Below are 22,906 nucleotides of genomic sequence, written 5' to 3'. Positions count from 1 at the left end.
CCTGGATCGACTAAAACCTGGATCAACCAAACCCTGGATCAACCAAACCCTGGATCAACCAAACCCTGGATCAACCAAACCCTGGATCAACCAAACCCTGGATCAAACAAACCATGGATCAACCGAACCCTGGATCAACTAAATCCTGGATCAAATGAATCCTGGATCAACCGAACCGTGGATCAACTGGGTATTTTAACCAATTTTGGACCAATTACAGAAAAGTGGAAGAAGGCTGTCTTAACCTATTAAATTAAGTCTAAATTTGAGTCCTCTTGCTTTGCACATGCATCATGAAGTAGTACGGCTACAACAGATCACACTGGTGATTCTGTATCTACTGTAACTGTAGATTAATCCTTATTTATAAACTGCTCATTGTTCTGCGTGACCTACTAACACGACCAAATGTACAATACTGTACGTAACACATGAACCAGGATTTGGTTCAATCTTCAGGTGTAAAAATGACCAAGATTTCTCTGAGTAAGATTAGCATGTTGGCAGGCTAGTTGACAGCAAGTCTCCACCAGTGTTCAGAGTAGTAGCAGTATATTAGTTTAATCACTAATCTGAAAAGGCACCCACGGTTGTTTTTTTGTCAGCTCTAAAGAGGTAGTTGGAGATGCACAGCCATAAAATGAACTCTGGATTTGTGCTGTTTAGAATCATTTAGATATTACAGACTTTTTCTCTTTTTGTGCTCTTTTTTGTGCTTAAAGACATTATTATTCTTTCTTTAACTGTTGACTCTGCACAATTTCTCTTTTGTAGACCTTGCCCTTGTTTTTCGAGTGAAATCCTCCCCGTAAGAATTGGGACATTCCTTCAAGAACCTGATACAGATATAGCTATTCTATAGCAGTGGAGCGCTAAAGTTCAGCAACCTAACTGCTGCTGCTTAACTAGTTAACCATATGGCTTTATCGTATGTCTTTAGAAAGAAAGGGCAGGTGCTGCAGCAGTTAATTATTATTATCAATTAGGGAAGCTGAAATATGGTTTTATATATTTGCTTTTATTTTACATTCCACCTTAAAGGCTGCAGTCTTTGCTGTATGTTGTACCATTTAAGGTGGAACAGGAAAGTTAAGTGGCTAGCTACTGATACGAACTACCAATCATTTTTTTATGCTTGTTATAAAGAAAATGGGCATTAAGCATTAACACTACACAATAAACTATGGTAATATAGTGGTTATAGTCATTTTTATCAAGGAAAATTACTCGAATTTGTGGGTTTCTTTGGTCGCTTGTGTCACACCATCTTGTCAGTGATTCTCATAGCCTTCTGTTTGGAGTGTTCCTCTAAAAAATCTCAGTTTGAAGGGTCATGTAGCCCTAATATTTCCCTAATAAGAATCAGGACACCCTACCCCTAGAAGCGTGCAGAGGGGTAGGGTTCATTTGTAGGCACAAGGGGTGAAAATGGGATTGGGTCTAAAAGTATTAATCAGGGCTATAATCTGAGCAAAAATCCTGTATTGTAGGCTTAGAGTAGGGCTGGACGATATGGCCAAAAATTTTAGATCATGATATTTTCCTTATTTCAGTAGATACAATATAATTTCGATATCGATAACAACAGTATAAAATCCACTATGTATCTCACATTATCCAATTAAAAAGGTGTTTTACGTTCTCTGTAACAAACATACAGTTGGATCAGTGTTCTTTAAGCACTTATGATATCATATCCATAATATTCTTTAGTAACTATATAGGCTATAAGAGGATTTATCATGATACAATAAAGTATCGATATATTGCCCAGCTCTAGCTTAGGGTATCTTCTTAGGACCAGAGTTGGGAACCACTGCACTGGAGCTTGTCCAACAACCAACTGTGTATCAAGACTAGTCTTATAGATATTCTCTGAGTCTCAGGGTGGTATAGAGCATTATTTTGTGTTTATAAAAGGTGAGGATGTGCGGAACAAAGTCTGAAGGCAACGATTCTGAAGAGGGCACTGTTGGCTGCCATCCACATCAGACATTTTCATCATCATCATCTTTATCCGCAGACGTTAGGAAAAGCCAAAAGGAGTCGTCATCCCTGCGAAACACTTGACATCACAGGCCAACAATCTCAATCTTTTAATCGATGTATTGTGTAATCCTCAGTCTTGTGCTTTCAAGAAGGAATGACCATAATGCGGTTCTGCGATCCAAAAGCGAAGACTGAAGCAGAGAAGCGGACGCAAACAAAAAAAAGAGAAAGAAACAAAGAAGGAGAGAAAGAGAGAAAGAATAGAAGGAAGGGAATTTGTTTGGCACCTTCCTTTGAGATTTAGGGCCCTATTTTAGTGATTGATGAGCTCTCAACTGTAAAATATGCAGCTTTTGCAGATTTTGGGGCAGGTCTGTGTTCTTCTTTGCTATCGTAACGATGGGAAAAGTACACCTTGCACGTCTCAAAATGTTTCACACCAAAAAAAACTTGTACTTTTTTTCTTAATTATTATGGGTATGTTTTGGGCATAATTGTGAAATTAACCACATCAGCGTGTCTCACTTGCCACTCCCTTTAAGAGCCAGGTGTGATCTTGGGCGGATTGCTATTTTAATGGTGCAGCTACCTGGATATGTCCAACACTTCTCAGCAGAGGAAAATAACCATTTACAGGAACAGCAATGCTATTTTATTTTGTATACTATTCAGTGATTATGTAAAAGTTGGGGCTGTGCACTTTTGCGCACCTGTGTTGCCAAGATAGCAATGAACGTCTGACTGATGACTGCTGTCAGTGTGTAAATCAGTCAGTGTGTAAATCAGCCTGTGTTTGCGTTTGCCAATATAGCAATATGGCAGAAATTTACCTGAACACACCTCACTTCCTGATCATAAGGCCCATAGGTGTAGGTGTAGTGGAGCACCTGTGTTTGCCTTTGCCAATATAGCAATATGGCAGAAATTTACCTGAACACACCTCACTTCCTGATCATAAGGCCCATAGGTGTAGATACTGTATATTCAAAAGCACTTACAGGCGGAAGGCATGATAATGGGGGTAAGATAGCGATGAACAGCGTGACATACCTTGCACTGGGTGTAAAATTGGGCCCTTAGGAAGTAGGGAAAAAAGAAAAAAGAAAATGAAGCAAGAGAAGAGGAGGAGTGTTTTTTTTTTTTTTTTTAAAGGTCAGTGGTGATGACGGGCGTGACCCCGTGGATGAGCATGGTGGGCCCGAGGTCGCGGCTCAGCAGCTCCAGCTGGTGCAGGTAGTTGTTGTAGCGCCTGGTGTCGGCCGGCGGTCGGGGTAAATACAGAAAGCGAACAGCAGGGGGCGAGAACGGCTGGTCCAGGATCAGCCGGTTGACGGCGTGCAGGTAGTCGTCAGACAGTCTCACAGTGTTGCTGGGGAAACTGTTAGCATACTCCTCCTCCTCTTCTGGCTCCTCTTCTTCGATCATCACCTGCTCTTCCTCCTTCTCACCTGCTTCCCTCTCTCCTTTCTCCGCCTCCGCCTCTATGGCCACGCCCACCTGCTGCCTCTGCCAGTGCAGCGCCACCTGCTCGTCCCAGGGCACGGTGTGAATATCCGCCTTCATCCTCAAGTCCTTAAGAAGTTGCTTAAGCTTCTGCTCCGCCCCCTTCAGGCTTCGCCCCGCCTCCACACACAGGAAGAGGCGGAGCTTAGCCTTCTGCCAGGACCTGGTCATGTTGAGGATGCAGGCCAGCTGTAGAAGGAACAGTGAGCACGTGTCCACGTAGGAGCTGCTGTCCGGACGCAGCAGGTTCACCGGCCAGACGTCTACGAACACAGGGCTCTGCAGGGCGCGCTGCCGGTCGAACTGTCCGAAGTAACGCGCCAGCGCCACGTTCTTCAGCATCTTCACCGCGTCAGCGATTATACACACGTACTCCTGAGGGCTCAGGACTTTCCCTCCACAAGCACCGCCCCTGTTTTTGTTGTCCGGGGTGCTCTCACGGAGAGGCGGGAAGTGGTAAAGCGGATCCTCCTGGTCCTCAGTCAGGGCGGGGTCGTCCAGGGACCGGAACGTGCGATCTTGGAGTTGATCCTGAGGAGGAGCATCATCGTAAAATCCAAGAACCAGCGTGTTGGGTCTCATCCCACCTGCAAGCAAGCAAAAGACAAATGAAAGCAAATGAAAGAAACCAAAAGAAAAAAAAGAGGTGTCAAACTTTTGACTGGTGCTGTATATAGACTTATCATCAATAAAATAGCACCTAGAAGGAAGGGGCAGACTGCAGAGCTATATGGAAGGAAGGTAAAGGTTACCAGCAGAGACAATAAATGATTAAATATGTTTTCTGGTATGAGAAATATACCAGGAGTTCAGGAGCAGTGTGTGAAGCAGTTGTAAATCTCTCTAATAATGTTCTGCAATTATCCATCACATGCAGCTTAAATGACCCTGTGAATTTTGTGGTAGGGGCTGTGGTCAGTGATGTGTTGGACCACAATTTCACAACCAATATAATCATAGTAGATTTATCCTACAATAAAAAATAATAAATACATCTTAGCAAGTGAAATTCTCTCATTTTAATTCAATAAATATTTTTGCTTTAACAAGAATTGGTTTGTCTTACCAAGAATTGTAATTGTAATTTTTTTTGCTTATTTTTGGAACAATGAGATTGATCAGTTTCACTTTATTATGAATTAAATTAAATTAACAATTAAATAAAAAATTAGCTTAACACATATATATAACACAATATAAGCATATGATTCTCAAATTTTACATATTATTCTAGTTTTTACCAATGGATTTTTGCAATTTTTTCATTTGATTATAGCGCCACCACATGGAGAAATAAAGCAATAACTTTAGGAGATCAAATAGAGGGTTGAGAAAGTTTAGATCTCCTATGTTTCAATAAAAATATCCATGTTTGACGCCACACACAATACGAAACGATATGATACGAATGAAATAATAAAATATAGCACAATATTAGTATATTTTCCACCTCTTATCAACACTCCACCTCTGTGTGAGAATATTGTCACAGGACTCCATTAGGAACCTCTACAACTCTCATCTTTGTATGTGTAGCTCAATAAATATTGCAAATATTTTTTTTGTATTTTGTCTTCCAAATAACATTGTAATACAACACTTCCTTCAGCGAACATCTCTCTCTGTAGAAAAAAAAAATACTCTATACTGATAAAATAGCTTTTTAGCCATCTCTTAACCAGCATAGTGTTTGTTAGATTTAATTTTGGTGATGCTGGTCATACTCATCATACACTATGATTAGATTGAAAATGTAAGGAGCAGTAGTAAAAAGTTGTCTGTAAAATAATTACTACAGTAAAATATAGATAACCAACATTTTAACTTAAGTAAGATAACAAATCAATCAAGCTTTTTTAGTTGTGAGCAGTAATCTGTGGTGTCCAGGCACTCAATTTGCTCTAAATGTCACAGTAAATCCGGTGATGTGTTTTATAAATCTGGCTCAACAGTTAAAACCTGGCACTGGCCAGTCCGAACGTGTCCAGCGAGCCCCCCGTTGCCCCCTGAACTCAGACTGTTCGCTGCCATTCAGCAAAAGGAGGTTTAGTCAATGGGTGGGAACTGGCAGTGGAAACACCGGGAAGAAAATTGGGCAGAAGTTCAGAAAAGAAATAAATATATAAATAAAAAATATAAACAACAGCAGCAACACAGAGGCCATGGGGGGAAAAGAATGGAGGAAATTGTTTACAAGCGGGAAGGCAATGAGCCAACTAAGCTTGCACTATTGAGCAAGCAGCAGTTGCCATGACAGCCAAACAGATTCAAACCAGTAGGTGAGTGTCCTGCAGGTGTTTGTTTCCGAAAGTGTGTGTGTGTGTGTATATATACTAACCCAGTCCAGAGATGAAGAGCAGATGTTGAACTCCGTGTCGTACAGAGTCGGCTAAGGTGAGGTTAACGAAGGCTTTAATGTTCAGATGATCCACCAGAGACAACCACGAGTCATACCGACACTGCAGAGGATCCGACGGGAGGACCGCTAGAGAGAAGAGAGAGAGAAAAGTTTGGATTCATATTAATTAATTTAAAAACAACTCAGTAGTAAAAAAAAATGCTGATGCAGGGAGTAGCTTCTCATTTGTTAAACAACCAGGTGGAAAGATTTTGTGATACTGTGACCCTGTGGATGTGGAAAAGAAGTTATTAAAACGAAAAAAAGAAATTATTGGCATTAATTAATAATGCAGGGAAAACACCTAAGGATAGCTAAGCTTGAACTTCTAAAATCAGGTTAAGAACTGTTCAACAAATTATTAAGGGGTAACTTAACCCCCTGATTTTTGCTAAATCCAATCCTATCAAATGGGATGGGTAGTTTGGTAGAGGCACTGGGTGATGTATGGGTTTAGGGGCGGGGCAAGAGGGAGAGCTGATTGGCTGAGCTGCAGCAGCAGCAGTGTGCCTCTGACAGCGGTGAAACACAGATGGTTGGACGTCACCAGGGTGCGGTATTATTGATTGATTGATCTGCATAATGTGACGTGTCTTAAACGCGATCACTTAAGCGACTGGTAAATTAAATCAAATGGTAAAAATCCAACACAAGAACTATATATGTATATACAGGTATATACAGAACTCAGGTTACTACATTTATAGCTGACACTGAGTGACTTACAAGGTTATTACTATTACAATGGAAGGTCCAATATAGTGTTTAGGGCGTTTCACCCAAGGTGTAACACAGCGTAGTTACCCAGACCTGGAATTGAACCCCAGTCTCCCACAAACAGCTGTGTTTAGTCCCAAAGCATTTATCAGTGAGGCTACCCGGCAAAAATATTTAGCCTGTTACAAGATATGTAATTAAATAACTATAAATCATTAATAAAACTACATTACATATAAGGTAATAAGTATTTAGTGATCCCAAACACAGACACACACTTACCCAGGTCTCCTATCTGCACGTGGCCCAGGACGTAGAGTCCACTCTTCTTGATGTCGTTGATGAAGGTGATTAAGCCGACGCTGGCCCGAGGGTTGGACACCATCAGCAGAACCTGCGGCCTCCAGAACTTCACATGATCTTTACGCACATCCAGCATCAGCAGATACTTACGCACCTTAGAGAGAAAGAGAGAGAGAGATCAATATAATTCTTTAAAATTTCAAATTTCACAATATACAACCCATTGCACATGATCTCTCAGGTTTGTGGACGGTGGAGTGAGTGGATGCCAGTGTTTCAGGGAGACTCTGTGTCTATGTTACCTTCTGGCTTTCTCCCTTTAGTTAGGCTTTTATATTTTAACAGATCTGCCAAAGTCATTAGCCACACTCTGATAATGTTGCATATTATCTGCAATATGTCTACCAGCTTTGAACATCTAGAAACTGACATTTCTGCTCATTCTTCTTTACAAAACAGCTCAAGCTCAGCCAGGTTGGATGAAGTTCGTCTGTGAAACACCATTCATGTCACTTTGGGGATAGGGTGTTTAGGATGATGAGCAATGTTACTTTTCTGCCACAAAAAGCACTTTATATTTAGGTCAAAAAATTATAAAAAAAATATATATATATTGTTGTCCTGTGGACAGATTCTCCCACCTGAGCTGACCATGGGCCTCTTGGCTGCTTCTCTAGTGCTGCTTGACTAGTGCTCTCCTTGCTCGATCTGTCATTTTGGGTGGACAGCCAGTTTTTATAACCTAACCCTGCTTTAAACTTCTCCACAACTTTATGTCTGACCTGTCTGGTGAGTTCGGTGGTCTCTTTATGAAGCTGTTTGTTCACTATAGTGTTATTTAACAAACCACTGAGGTAAATACAGAACAGCTGTATTTATAATAAGATTAAATTACACACAGCTGGACTTATATACAACGTTAACTTATTCAGTGACTTCTGAAGGCAATTGACTGTAGGGCTGCAACGATTAGTCGTTATAGTCGACAATGTCGATTGTTTAAATTTGTCGCCTACAAATTTAATTGTTGACTAATCGTTAATTTGTAAAAGTACTGCATTACACAAAGTGCTGGGGACAGAAGCGCAATGGGAAATGGGTAAATGGCTTACTCAAACAGTTTCAATTCAACTTAGTGTGTGTTTCCAAAAGTGCCCAAACACAACAGACTACATATTTACTTACTAAACGTAATACTTCCCACTTTTAAACAAAATCTAGACTTTTAAATGCCTTTTAAATCTCATGTTCAGCTGTTTCTATTGTTTTTAGAGATTGAGGACATGGCAGATATAATTTTTCGACTAATCGAAAAAAAAAATCATCAGATTAGTGGACTACCAAAATAACCATTAGTTGCAGCCCTAATTGACTGCACTGGATTTATTTAGGGGATTCAGAGTAAAGGGGGCTGAATACTTTTGAATACACATCACACTTTTCAGATTTTTATTTCATAAAAAATTTGAAAACAATGCATCACTTTCATTTCACTTCACAATTATGTACTACTTTGTGTTGGTTTATCACTTCAAATATCTATAAAATACATTTCATTTTGTGATTGTAAGCTGACAAAATGTGAATAAGCTCAAGCAACTGAATCTGTATCGGGTGCTTGAAGGTTTTTCCCAATTTTTGTGGGGAGGATTTCATCACTTCGGCGTATAACTCTGTTCCAAGAGGGACGGGTTACACTTGAAAACAAGTGGTTGAGTTTTAAAGGAGAAATGGGATTGGGGCCTTAAACTGGTTTCGTGAACATGGCAGTGTTCTTCAGCACTCGTCCTCTCTCCCCGTCACCAAGTCTGAATTCAACAGAACATCTTTGGGAAGCGTTTTAGTGCCTTGTTCCAAATAACAAGCTGGAAAGTTGGAACAGTGGTCCGGATCCCCTCCCTATAAGTGTCCCTAAACTTTTGACAAGCAGTTAAGTGTTTGGCCAGGCTTGTAGTCGCTTTAAGTTCATGACTGTTTTTGCAGTGTGTACGACAGTGTGTGTGTGTGTGTGTGTGTGTGTGAGAGAGTGTGTGTGCGTGTGTGTAATAAGTTAAGTGGCTGTAATAATTCTCCAGGAGCACAGTGGCTCAGATGGGCGGCTGGTGCCTGGCCGCCTGGCAACTGTTCCCTTGGCAACAGTCTGTCCCTCCTGGCAACTAGCCGCCTCCCCTTGAGGGAGGGGTGCAGTCCTGTGGTAAGGACAGAAAGTCAAACTGTGTGTGTGTGTGTGTGTGTGTGTGTGTGTGTGTATAAAACTTTTTTGGCTATAAAATTATGCGTGTTGCAATCATTAACAAGTAAAAAATATAACCTATGCAACAGAGGGAACTCTTGGGCTTTCTTTCCTTTGCTGATGAGTGCCAGTTTCATCATAGTGTTTTTGATGGTCTTTGCGGTGACTGCACTTGACGATACTTGAAATTGAATTTTTTCTTTTGGGATTGACTGACCTTCATTTCTCCTTAAAGTTTGTTTCTTTACTTAGTTGAGTAGTTCTTGCTTCTCATAATATGGATTAAAACATTACTCAAATAGAGCTATTCACTGTATACCTGTAACTCTACCTCTTCACTACTTCACAACTGATGCTTTCAAACACATTAAGAGGCAAGAAATTCAAGTAATTAACTCTTTACGAGTTCAGCACAGCTGTTAACTGAAAGCCTGAATTCCAGCCATTCCTTTAGTATTAATCTACAATGCAGAACATAATTAAAATAATGAAAAACACTGAATTTATGGTGGGTCCAAACTTTGTCCTGCTACTGTATGTATGTTTCTGTACCTGGTGGAAGATGAGCGCTTGGCTGATGTATCCCCAGCTGCTGGTGGGGCAAAGGTAGTGGATGATCAGCAGCAGGAGGAGCATGAAGATGATGCTGGCTGAGGCGTAGATGGGGTTGATCAGGAACATCATCACTGCACAGCCCACGATCCCCAACACACACGTGTGCCACGTAAAGTAGCGGAATGTAGGCCTGATAAAGAGAAAACAGTGGGTTAAAAGTTCAGCCTTCTAAACGTTCAATAACAGGATATACTGAAATTAATCATTTCTATTTGCATTGTATGGTTATCTGGCTACAACTTTTTCATAGTCTTTATTAGTGGGAGTGCACTTAAACTATAATTTTATTTTTTTTTTTCATTTAGACCGCTGAGTGGTCCAGGGGTCTGAAGCGATGCCACTATGATCAGGAGATTATTGGTTTGAATCCTGGTCATGCAGCTTGCCAAGAGCTGCCGGAGCCCTGAGAGCGCAAAAAATTTCCTTGCTCTGTCTGGGTGGATAGATGGGGCTCTTTCCCCTCATCACTCCAATGGGTGATGTTGATTAGCACAAGTCATCTGTGAGCTGGTGTATCAGAATAGAGTTGCTGAATAGAGTTTTCCTCCGAGCGTGTTGTGATGCTACTCAGCAACGATGTATCATCGGCAGTTGAAAAGGTGGTGGCTGACTTCACACGTGTCGGAGAAGGTGTATGCTAGTTTTCACCCTCCTGGTGATGTGGGATATACAGCTAAGCAGCAGCTGAAGGGTGGGACAATTAGCCAGATAAATTGGGAGAAAATTCTAAACATGTTTCCTAAATTTTGCCACTTTTCTGACCACTTTTCTCAACAGAGAGCTCTCTAGATCTCTCTAGATCCACAATTAAAGCAGACCAAACTAATGTCTGAGCTTTAAATAAAACAGGCTCCTCCAACAGCTTCTATAAAACCATGTTATAATCAATCACCTGCAATCATCTGATGCTGCTGCTCCTTTTACAAGTTACAAATATGAATTAATTACATTTTACAAACGATTAAAATACATTTATTTAGTTGTATGTGTTTAACTATTTAATTTATTATGAACGACCCACAAGATTATTTTCTATTACCGAAGTGGGCCAATATAGTGGTGGTATCCACTGCACCACACCAACCACACAAAATAATGGAGCTTTCTTTATTTTTTGGGTCAGTGAGTCAGAGGGTGGACGGACAGACAGACTGATGGAGAGACGGATAAACGAGTAGATACAATTTTTTTGTATACTTTATTATATACAGACAGACAGACGGACTCACATACATTAAAAAGGAAGTTTTAATGGACTCAAACCTCTACACAAAAACGCACATGCAATTAACTTCTAACCCACAGCCTATTGCTCACACACACACACACACACACACACACACACACACACGGTATATGTCTCCTGAGTGAACGCAAGTGTTGTGGCAATCATTAGGTGAGTGTAAATGGGTTCGGGGTCAAAGCAATTAAATCATAAACAGAAACAAGTAAACAAAGCCGTGCGCTCCTGTGTAAAGGTGTGTGTGTGTGTGTGTGTGAGAGATCTGGTGAAGTGCTCCTCAATGTCCCTCCAGATGTGCTGCTAAAGAGGATTCGTTCGCAGTGGTGTCTGTGTGTGTGTGTAATTAAAGCGAGGTATTAATGAGTGTTGGATGGTGTTTAAATTGAGAGATGTGCAGTGGTGTGTGTATGTGTGTGTGTGTCTGTGTGTGTGTGCGCTCTTTAATTCACTTTCATTACGGGACCGGCTGAACACATTAAACCGGTTTAAAGCAGTAATCAGGCAGCACTGACAGGAAACAGCGTGTTATTTACTGCACTCAGCTCAACAGTGTATCTAAACTCACTCTATTAAGAGTTTTACATCCAACTGTTTTACTTCAAATATGCATTAAGAATAAGTGTACAGTATTTAATAAAAAAAAAAAAAAACTATTTTTAAATGCTTTTTTTAATGCATTAACAAAGGTCTTATAACAATTTTTATTCATTTTATTTTTACTTTTATTTTTTCTAATATTTTCTATGACAATTACAATTAGGATTTTCAGTAACGTTTCTAACCAAACATGAAAGCTTTTCATGTGATTCTTGAACAGAAATGCTTAAGACAGACATATAATACCAGGCAGAATTAGGGCTGGTCGATATGGATAAAATATAAAGTCTCAACATTTTTTCATTCCATAAGGCAATAACAGTCCAAAAGACTTTTTATCATTCAGTGCCTGTAAATTCTGTACTAGTGCATCTCAGAAAATTAGAATATCATTGAAAAGTTACCTTATTTCAGCAATTCAATTAAAAATGTCAAATTTGTATATTCTATAGATGTATTACACACAGAGTGACCTATATTAAATGCTTATTTGTTTATTGATGGTGATTATGACTTACAGCCAATAAAAACCCAAAAATCATTGTTTTTCGAAAATTAGAATATTATATATAAAACCAGTTAGTACTTTCGGCAGTGTGGGCAGTGTGCCAAGTCCTGCTGGAAAATAAAATCTGCATCTCCATAAAATTTGTCAGCAGAGGGAAGCATGAAGTGCTGTAAGATTTTGCGGGAAAACAAAACTGCACTGACTTTAGACTTGATTTAACACAGTGGATCAACACCAGCAGATGACATGTCTCTCCAAACCATCACTGATTGTAGAAACTTCACACTAGACCTCAAGCAGTTTGGACTGTGTGTCTCTCTACTCTTCCTCCAGACACTGGTACCTTGATTTACAAATAAAATGTGAAATTTACTGATGATCAGTGATGGTTTGGAGAGACGTGTCATCTGCTGGTGTTGCTCCACTGTGTTTTATCAAGTCCAAAACCTTAAAAAAAAAAAAGAGGAACATCATTGGTGATATTTACAGCACTAATGATTGGTCTGCGAGTTTCCTGAACCGCAAAGCTAGTAAAGTTACGCCGCTTAAAATAAACACTGTGGAAATTAAACATTTCTTTATAGTTCACCAGCGAGTATAGTTTACTGTTCAATACCTATACCTGTCCTCAGCTTTTATTAGTACTGCAGTACAGAGGGTACAGTTGGAGCCACAGTCGTTACCTCATCCTAATGACTGCCTCGTTAAAGCTTAATTAGCGGAATGTGGTGTCCTCGTTCATATGCCTCAGCCAATCAGGTGTGCTGTTGGCCTAAACAGATATCTGATTGGCAGAAGTACATAATTAAGACTTCATTTCAGTATGTTAATCCCATAATTGGTGCAGGTAATTAGCTGCAATGAGTTTGATTAGGAAGAAAATTGTAAACACCACAAAAATTAATTTATAAACAAAACACGCAAGATTCCAGTGTGTGTGTGTGTGTGTGTTTGTGTGTGTATTGAAGGCTGATTACGTATTAAAAGGTGTAGGTGTGTACAGGTAACCACAACTTGTCTTTAGAGACAAGAGTATGTGGGTAATGGGGAGAGTTTACTTCAGCTGTGTGTGTGTGTGTGTGTGTATGTGCTGCAGTGATCATTAAGATGGTAATTACACACCTACTTCTAATGACTATTTTAATTTGTAGAAGAATCAGTGGGTCTGTGTCTGCTGTCTCTGATTGCTTTTACTGTGTATGACAGCGTAAACACACACACACACACACACACACACACACACACACACTCTTTTTGTTTACAGAATAATTCAACATGTGTTCCTATATAGCTTTAACAGACATGCAGCAGTGCACAAACCCAACTTTTATCTCAACTATACACAGAATCAACAAGCATGAATAAGCAGGTCAGTTATTTTTGCTGAGAAGTGTTGGACACGTCCAGGTAGCTGCGCCATTAAAATAGCAATTTACCAAAGTAAGAATGCACCTGGCTCTTAAAGGGAATGGCAGGTGACACGCTGATTGGTTTATTTCATGTTACGCCCAAAATTAAACACACCCATGATTAATTAAGAGAATTAGTACATGCCTTTGCATGTTTCGAGCCACGCAAGGTGTACTTTTTTCCGGCGTTATGATGGCAAAGACAGCTCGCCTAAAGGTCTAAATAGGGTCCACAGTGTTTAAAAACTCCAGCAGCACTGCTGTATCTGATCCACTTACTGTACCAGAACACAACCCACACTAACACCTCATACACCAACCAACACCATGCTTATCAGTGCGAATCACTGCAGCGCTGAGAATAATGACCCAAAAAAAGGTTAAAAAAAAAAATCTTATACTCTTTATATATCCTTTGGATTTGGATGAATTCATGAATAAGTAGGCGTTCCAATACTTTTGGCACATGTTGTGTATCAATCCCCCTTATGTCTATTCTTTCTGTACCTTTCTCACTTCCTCGTTTCCTCTTCTTCTGAGGAGAGAGAGCAATTTTATTAAAAGCCATCAGATATGCCCCCATCTTTCTCTCTCTCTCTCTCTCTCTCTCTATTTCTCTCTCTCTCTTCCCAAACACCTCTCTCTCTGCCCATCTCTCTCACTATCTCTCTCTCCCTCCTACCCATATCTTTCTCTCTCTCCCTCTCTCCATATCTCTCTCTCCTTCTCTCCCTCCCTCTCCTTCTCCATCTCTCTGCCTCCCTCTCTCTCTCCCTCTCTCTCCCTCTCTCCTTCTCTCTCTTTCGAATGATGTCATCTTGCTGATGTCAGCAAAACAAACTTCCCTAGCAGCCCGAATGACCTACAACACACACTCTCACAAGTCCGCATTTATATTCTCACACACACTCTCATGCGCAACCTCACACTCCGACACACACTTTTCACCCCCCCCCCCCCCACACACACACACATACACACACACACACGATACTGTGGTTTATTTAAGTGTTACATCGTCTAATTACAGCCAATAAATTCCGCTTAAGAACAATTAATCAATTTAATCACTTTCCACACTTCAATCAGCCAATCAGCTTCAGAGCGGCCGCGCTAGCCGCTAGCCTTGTGGAAAATAGGAGGTTACACCCTATCGGCTCCGACAGCCGTACGCAGAGAAGATATTATAGAAAAGCAATTATAGAAGTTGACCTTTCTTTTTGATTCGCCCTCCCGTACCCTTCCTGCCAAACTCCCCCTCTCTCTCTCTCCTCATTGATCTCTCTCTGATGAGCTGTTAATTGTGACTGATGAGTCGGTCTTGTTACAGTCCTCCCCGGGGACACGCAAACTCTCCATCTCAATTTAAACCAATTCACTTCTGATTGTGCACTTTTTACAACATCGTCCAAAAGCAGCTCCCAGAAACGCAGGTTCTATTTTCTGGTCTATTTTCATACATAAGGTGCACCAGATTATAAGGCATTAAGTGACACTAGTAAGGATTCCTACATCAAAGTGAGCAAGGGTGTCACCATGTTTCCCGTCTAAAGGTGAAAACAGTTTCTTTTAAAGCCAAACGAGCACTGAATGTTAATCTAACTAAGGCTGGGTGCAGCAGCATTAGCATTAGCAGCTAACCTAATGCTAGCTGATAACACTAGACCACTGAACCTGAGTGTTCTGGTAACGCAGGGCACTATCAGCTAGTGGTTTGTCCCACGTAGCTTGTTTTAACACAAAGACTACAGTCCAATATACTCACACCTCTGAACGGTAAAAGAGCTAGTGCTATGGTTAGCGGCTAATGCTAATGCTGCTGCACCCAGCTTTAGTGCTGGAGAAATTTCACTGAAAACTTAACCTTATAATGCTGTACTTCAGTGGAGTGGCTTTACTGCTCCTTAATCCTGACTGGTAAAACTTTTACATTCATACATTATAAGGTGCACTGTTGATTTTTGGGAAATTTAAAGGATTTTAAAATGTGCCTTATAGTCCGAAAAATACGGTAATTTGGTAAATGCAATCTATAGAAAGAAGGTAATCATGAACAAACATGCAAAATGGAATCTACGTAGCGAACCTGAACTAAAACAACCTCAAAATACGAACTTTAAATGAGCTTTAGTTTGTTGAATAAAACTGCTGAATTAAAAACTTTGCATCAAAAGAACATCATACACTGCAAGAAAGTCCAAAGTCCAAACGCTTGACAGGGCCCATTAAAAACAATTGATGTAATGCCACCATGTTTTGAGTTATCCACTATGCTGCTAGATCAATTGCTTCACCTCTCCATCTTTCCCTTTCTTTTTGCTGTTATCTTTGCCTCCATTCAAAATCCCATGTTCCAAACACTTTAGAGCCATATTCTCCAGACTAAAGCCATCCATAACCCATTTTAATCCAGCTAAACAGCGTCCAGACATCCCAGCCCCCCAATCGGCCACTTCATCTTGGGCTAAAGCTCTCGGCATCCCCGCTCAGCACAGAGGAGCCTATAAAAAACTACTGCATCAACTCTGCAGAGTGCACCTCGGCCCATTCGGGCTTACGCATTCAATCCAGTGCGGTCTGACTCAACCTCATTGCACCTCCTCAATCAGTCATCGGGCCCCGTCCCCGTGCGGCTCGGGATAAAAACAATAGAAACAGCGCGTAATGTATTCTGGAGAGGCCTCCAGCTGCCAGCTACCATCACACTAGAGTCAACAAGTTAGCAGCACCACAGTCACAGCGAAAGCAGGGGAGCTGCCATCATTCTGACATACGCCTAAATGTTTAAGAACATCTAAACTGAAGCTGCTCTGAATACGAGTCAGGTCTCAAGTCTAGAGTTATACCTGGCTCACACTACAGGACTATTAAGAGCTTAACTGATGTTTAAAACAAGAGAAACCCCACGTATAAAAACAGTTTTTGCAGGTTTTTAATCAATAATTATGGAAGCTATTAAAGCCCCAACCCTACACTGTACGCTCTAAATCAGGGGTGTCAAAACTTCTTTTGTTGGGGGCCAGAAGGAGAAATATATTTGAAGTCACGGGCCAAAGACTCTGTAATAAAACAAATAATGAAATTTACCACTTTAAAAAATACTTTTTCCTGATTACTTTAATTTACACACCATTTTACTTGACTTACTCTCTTTATCTTTGACAGTGTTGTGTAAACTAAGATTTTTCAAATTAATGTTTCATTTTATGATGTCTCTTAATATTAAATTCCTTAATTACGGCAACTTTTAGACTCATTTGCCCTTTTTCTGCGCAACAACTGAGCACTCTCTCCACTTTTAGACTCTTTGGCCCGTTTTTTTGCGCTAGAAATGCTCAGCCTCTTCGCTTTTAGACTCTTTGGCCCGGTTTTCTGTGCTAGAAATGCGCACCCTCTCTGCTTTTAGACTCTTTGGCCCACTTTCTTGCGCTAGAAATGCGCACTCTCTCCGCTTTTAGACTCTTTCGCCCATTTTTCTTCGCTGCAGCTGCACACTCTCGCTGCATTTAGACTCTTTGGCTCGTGTCTGACACCTAGCATCCAAACTTTGAATCTCACATTATAAAAATATGCTTAACAGCGGGCGAACTTTCATTCTATTGTTATATTTTCCTTGAACTGATCATGTTTTAATCAAAGTTTTACTTTACTTATTTTTGAATGTATAGACTTTAAATATATTTACACCTAAAATATCTTTTCAAAAATGGTTAGACTAGAGTGTATCTGAGTTGAAAGCATAAGAATATTGATGATCGTTCATTACATGACATGACAAAATACATAGAAAAACAGCAGATTTATTTTTCTTGATGATCACACCTCTAGGATACATGTAGATACTGAAAACCTGACACTTAGAGCAGCCTATGCCTTTCAGTATTTTGATCAAGACACAGAAAGAAAACTATATACAAAAATGTCAACTTTTTAGTCTAAATAAATAGTCAAAAAATGTTTAGTGCAAAATAACTACTTAGTAAAAATGTGCAAGTAAAATAAAAACTATATAAAGTAGTGCGCACACCATACCTAGCTTTGGTTTGAGTAAAGCAGGTAGTTTCACACTTTTTCTGTGGACACTTTTGAGATATTTATACACACTTTACCATTAGCTGGAGATGAATGCACACATACAGTGGCTTGCAAAAGTATTCATACCCCATGGACTTTTTCACATTCTGTCAACTCACAATCACAAACTTAAATGTATTTTATTTGAGATTTTAAGATATAGACCAACACAAAGTAGCACAACATTGTGTATTGGAACAAAATAAATTCATGGTTTTCAAAATTCAAATCAAATACAAATCTGAAAAGTGTGATGTGCAAATGTATTTAGCGCCCCTGAAAAGCCCCCCTGAATAGCATCCCCACAGCATGATGCTGCCACCACCATGTTTCATAGTGGAGATGGTGTGTTCAGGGTGCATTACAGGCCAAAAAGTTCAACTTTGTTCTCATCTGACCACAGAATCTTCTTCCACATTTTTGTTGTGTTTCTGTAAGCAGCAAAGGTATGTCTTTCTTTTAACAATGGTTTTCTTCTTGCCACTCTTTCATAAAGGATAGCTTTTGTGGAGTCCACAACTTAAAGTTGTACTGTGGACAGATTCTCCCACCTGAGCTGGGGATCTCTGCAGCTCCTCCAGAGTGACCATGGACCTAGGCTGCTTCTCTGACCAGTGCTCGATCTCTCAGTTTGGACGGACAGCCATGTATTGGCAGGTTTAAAGTTGTAGAAAACTTTTTTTTTCATATTCTGGATGATGGATTGAACAGTAGAGCTAAAAGATGAACCACTCCTTTAATATAAACCAGAAGTGTAAAGTTTTGACCTCATCAGTGACCTCACAGATAGATTCCCTCTGTAAAACTAAAGTGTGGAGGTGTTTATGCGTGAATCTGAATTCGAGGTGCCCTTCAACATTGCTGGAACTAACAGCTGCAAAGGCAGCTGTTAGCCTGTAGTAGACAAACCCTCGATAACACACACAGCCACACCCCCTGTATCAGCGCTTCATTTCCCATCAGACCCCTACAGCCCCCCAGAGCGCTCACACACACACATACAAACCCTCACACACACACCCTTACACACACAATCCTTTTAATGCAACAAAACCCAGCCAAGTCTACCCCAAAGGACAACTCTGGGAAACCAAAGCCATTTGCTGATAAAACAGCAGCCAAGAAAAATCCCACTACACACACACACACACACACACACATGCATAATCCACCTCTTTTTAAACCTCTGTGCAATCGCGACACACTCACAAACCGCCCTCTCCTTTGCCCGATTCCCCATCGATTGCAAACACACACACACACACACACACACACACTCCAAATCACTCGCTCCATTATAATCCCCCCGCCCGGCCTGTTGATGGCAGGTTTGGGTAGTTTCTGCTAAATTAGCTATGTTAATCACAGTGTGCGTCTCCGGGGACCCCGATGCTAAATGGCTTTTAATTCCTCCCGCTCAGACACAACAACAACAAAACAAAAAATACCGACAACAACGGCAACAACAACATCGTGCCCCCGACGCCGAGCGACTGACAAGTGAAAGAATTAAGCAACGCAGACCCCGCTGAATCCACACTTCCAGCCAATCACAGGCCAATCCTGAGCCAGGGTAAACTCTGACTTGAAACAGCCACAAGCAACAGGACTTTACTCACCACTCAGCTACTACTCAGCCAATCAGCTACCCATCAAACACAATAATAACATCATCAAATGTGCTTGTGGGTTTACTGACAGCAGAGTGACAGCAGGACATGCATTGTAATAATAATAATGTCTCAGGGATATAACTTATCGACGCTGTCCAAAGAAAATTAATTATCTAAGTATCACTTTTGTCATGGTTTTTAAATAAATACATAATTCGAAGTAGAGGGGGGAAAACCATTCTTTAAGTAATTTAAGTACCTCGTTTACACAAAAAAATGGTTGAGTAATTTTCTCTTGTAAAGCTCAAAGCAAGATATTTAACATGAACTACTTGAAGTGTGACACATTGCTTTGAGACAAAAAAAAAAAAATCACACCTTGTCTTGTTTATTACATGGATATTCTAAAGCAATATGGTTGTAATTATTTAATTCACAAATGTGAAATCCATAAAATTACCAATTTTATCTATTTCACCAGCTCATTAGGTGCTTGGACCCCGATGGTTGCCAACACTGGTCAGTAATGTTGTTTCTTAAAACCAAATACAGCCCTCATATCATCACATATTTTGCTTATTAATTCCTGGTCACATGACAATATTAGAGTCAATTGATTGCAGGAATCCCAGTCAAAAGTTTCTACAGCCAGTCCAGACCCAAACGATCATGGATCCGGTAAAAATTCACATCCAGTTTTATGTTTGAAATGAGTTTATTTATGTACTTTGGAAAGCCTAAGTTTTGTTTTTGGACTAATAAGTTCCTTCTGATCACAAATAGCAAGGATTATCTACTGACTCTCTTTGAAAAAAATATATATATTTTGGCAGAAAAAAAAAAACTTCCTGTACAAAGAAAAAGTTTTGTTTTTAGGTCCTACTAATATTCAAATAGCTAGGAGAAATTAAAAAATCCATTCCTTGAGTAATTAGAGTACCTTGTTTACAAAAAATGGTTAAGTATTTTTTTTCTTGTAAAGCTTTAATTGTAATGCTCAAAGCATGATTTCACACAAACTACTTTTAGTGTGACACAAACACACACACACACATTGTCATCTTCTCAGCTTAACACCAAGAATTCCTCAACACATCAGCATAAAGCATACACAGCTGCATCTCAAGCAATTACAATATCATTAAAAAGTTACTTTATTTCAGTAATTCAGTTCAAAATGTGAAACTCATATATAGATGTATTACACACAGAGTGATCTATTTTAAGTGTTTATTTATTTTATTATTGATGATTATCGATTACAGCAAATGAAAAACCCCAAAATCAGTGTCTCAGACAATTAGAATATTATGTAAGACCAACTGGTCTACAAAGTCCTGCTGGAAAATGAAATCTGCATCTACATAAAAGTTGTCAGCAGAGGGAAGCATGAAGTGCTGTAAGATTTTGCAGGAAAACACAGCACTGACTTTAGACTTAACACCAGCAGCGTCCTATAAGTGAGGAGCCTCATGCAATGCTCAAATATGATCTGATTGGCTATTAGGACCAACCAAGTTAGACCAATATGGCTGTTTGCTGATTGCATATTTTGGCAAAATATCAGCCAGTACAGATACAGAGCCAATACATTTTTTTATCTCTACCAAATACAGAGAAATTTCTCTTTTCTTCACTAAATTTACAGTAATATAAAAAAAAAAAAAATAAAAATAAAAAAAACATTTGGATGCCTAAACTTTAGCATGGCTAATTATTTGGAGAAGTAATGCATTGCAAAACTATGTGGTACCGTACTTACCTGGTAATTGTTTTATTGAGTATTATGCTTTTGAAAAGTATATGTATATCAAATTACAAGACATTTACCAGTTAAATACAAGATACTGTATTATAATGTATAAATATGTTTGTATAAAGTGCTTAGGCAAAAAGCTTTAACTCCTGTTTACAGTATAATAGTATTATACTGTATAATGTATAATGGAAATCAATATAAGTGAAACCTGACTGATCAGCTGACCTCTGTTTATCTAGAGCCCATGTCTCCATGCTCAGCTTACGGTCTAAACCCACCCCCATCCTGTCTTCTCATAATCACGATGGGGAGGACCCTCACTGATTGTATTATAGACAGTCAAGGTGACCCAAATCAAGAGACGCAAGGAGGTAGGAACAGTCAGCACTATTACCCAGCATACTGACTGCTACAACTGCTCCACGATAACGTCACTACTTAACTGAAATATGCATTATTTTACCTGACTGGTGATCTTCGTGACGGCACTTAATGATGCTTTTTAATTTTAGATTTTTTTTTCTTTTTAGATTGACTGACCTTCATTTCTTAAATTATTGTTTTTCTTGGCATAATCTGGATTAAAACATTACTGAAATAGTGCTATTCACTGTATACCTGTTACTCTACGTCTTCACAGCTTTACAACTGAGGCTCTCAAACACATTAAGAGACAAGAAATTCAAGCATTAACTCTTGACGAGTTCAGCACAGCTGTTAAATGAAAGCCTGAATTCCAGGTGACTCTACCTCATAAAACTGACTAAGAAAATCCAGCCAAGATGTGCAAAGATAGATTTCTATCTAAGCAGAAGGTGCTACTTTAAAGAATCTTAAATATAAAACAAATTCTGGTTCGTTTAACGTTTTATTTCATTTATTAAATAAATTTCATGTTTTTCTTCATAGATTGGACGACTTTAGTACTAATCTACAATCAGATTCAATTCAGAACATTTTAAATAATAGAAAAACACTGATTTTAAGGTGTCTCCAAACTTTTAAGTGGTACTTCGTATTGTATTTGAATTGTTTTTAAAATTCAACTCACACCCAAAAACTTCCCTTTTAGACCAGTTTTATCTATTCCTCCAGCTCCTTAAGTGCTAGGACCCCGACAATTGCTAACACTGATCAGTAATATATTTTTTTTAAACCAGCTACAGTGCTCATGAAACGTTTTTTTTGGATTACTTTTAGCTGCTTCTCTGCACCATAATACTTAAAACATTGAACCTTTGGACTCATATGGAGACACTTCCCGCACCATCTAGTGGTCACATGACAACATCAGACTTAATTGATGGTGGGAATCCCAGTCAAAAGTTTCTACAGCCAGTCCAGACCCAAACATGGGTCAGTTAAAATTTTTCCTCCAGTTTTATGTTTGAAACTAGTTTATTTACTAACCTTACAAAGCTAAAATTTAGTTTGTGGACTAATTGGTGCCTTCTGATCCCAAATAGCAAGGATAATTTACTGTCCCCATATAAGAACATAGTTTTTTTTTTTTTTTTTTTTTTTATACAGAAAAAGACTTTCTGTACAAAGAAAAAATTTAGTTTTGTTTTCGGTTCTACTAATATCTAGGAGTTAAAACAAATGCACACCAAGCAAAAGTCCAGTCTCAGAAGGTTAAGATTCAAAACATCTAACAGCTAGACCTGTCACAATAATTACATTATCAATTTATTGTACAATTTATGGACCCACCTTAATAATTTGACCAACTTAGTTTAAAAACACAGGTTTTATATTTTTAGATTATTTTATTTATTTAAGATACTATATAGGTCAGGACAATTATATAATTGACTTATTGTACAATGTACAAAATTGGAACACAGATAGTCTAGTCATTCACAGTGTAGGACTTAGATTTAAATTATAAAATAAAACGAATAAAAGCATTAAAAGTTCATTAATTTTTAAAACTATATAACTA

General features: G+C 39.2%; 1 protein-coding gene across 2 annotated transcripts in view; it reads right to left on the bottom strand.

Annotated features, from left to right (window-relative positions):
• Positions 1-22,906, bottom strand: part of zgc:153039 (uncharacterized protein LOC767698 homolog) — a 77,012-nt gene that overhangs the window by 4,733 nt on the left and 49,373 nt on the right. For both annotated transcript variants that reach the window (XM_049467140.1, XM_049467141.1), the window contains exons 10-14: positions 9,696-9,888; positions 6,890-7,064; positions 5,831-5,977; positions 2,877-4,079; positions 18-2,776 (exon numbers count right to left, since the gene is read on the bottom strand). In XM_049467140.1, the coding sequence (XP_049323097.1) occupies positions 3,136-4,079; positions 5,831-5,977; positions 6,890-7,064; positions 9,696-9,888 (1,459 nt within the window). In that variant the 3' untranslated portion in view covers positions 18-2,776; positions 2,877-3,135. The remainder of the gene's footprint in view (positions 1-17; positions 2,777-2,876; positions 4,080-5,830; positions 5,978-6,889; positions 7,065-9,695; positions 9,889-22,906) is intronic.

Source organism: Astyanax mexicanus, chromosome 18 (genome assembly GCF_023375975.1).
Source record: "Astyanax mexicanus isolate ESR-SI-001 chromosome 18, AstMex3_surface, whole genome shotgun sequence".
Classification (NCBI taxonomy): Eukaryota; Metazoa; Chordata; class Actinopteri; order Characiformes; family Acestrorhamphidae; genus Astyanax; species Astyanax mexicanus.
This window is presented reverse-complemented; position numbering and strand designations above follow the sequence as displayed.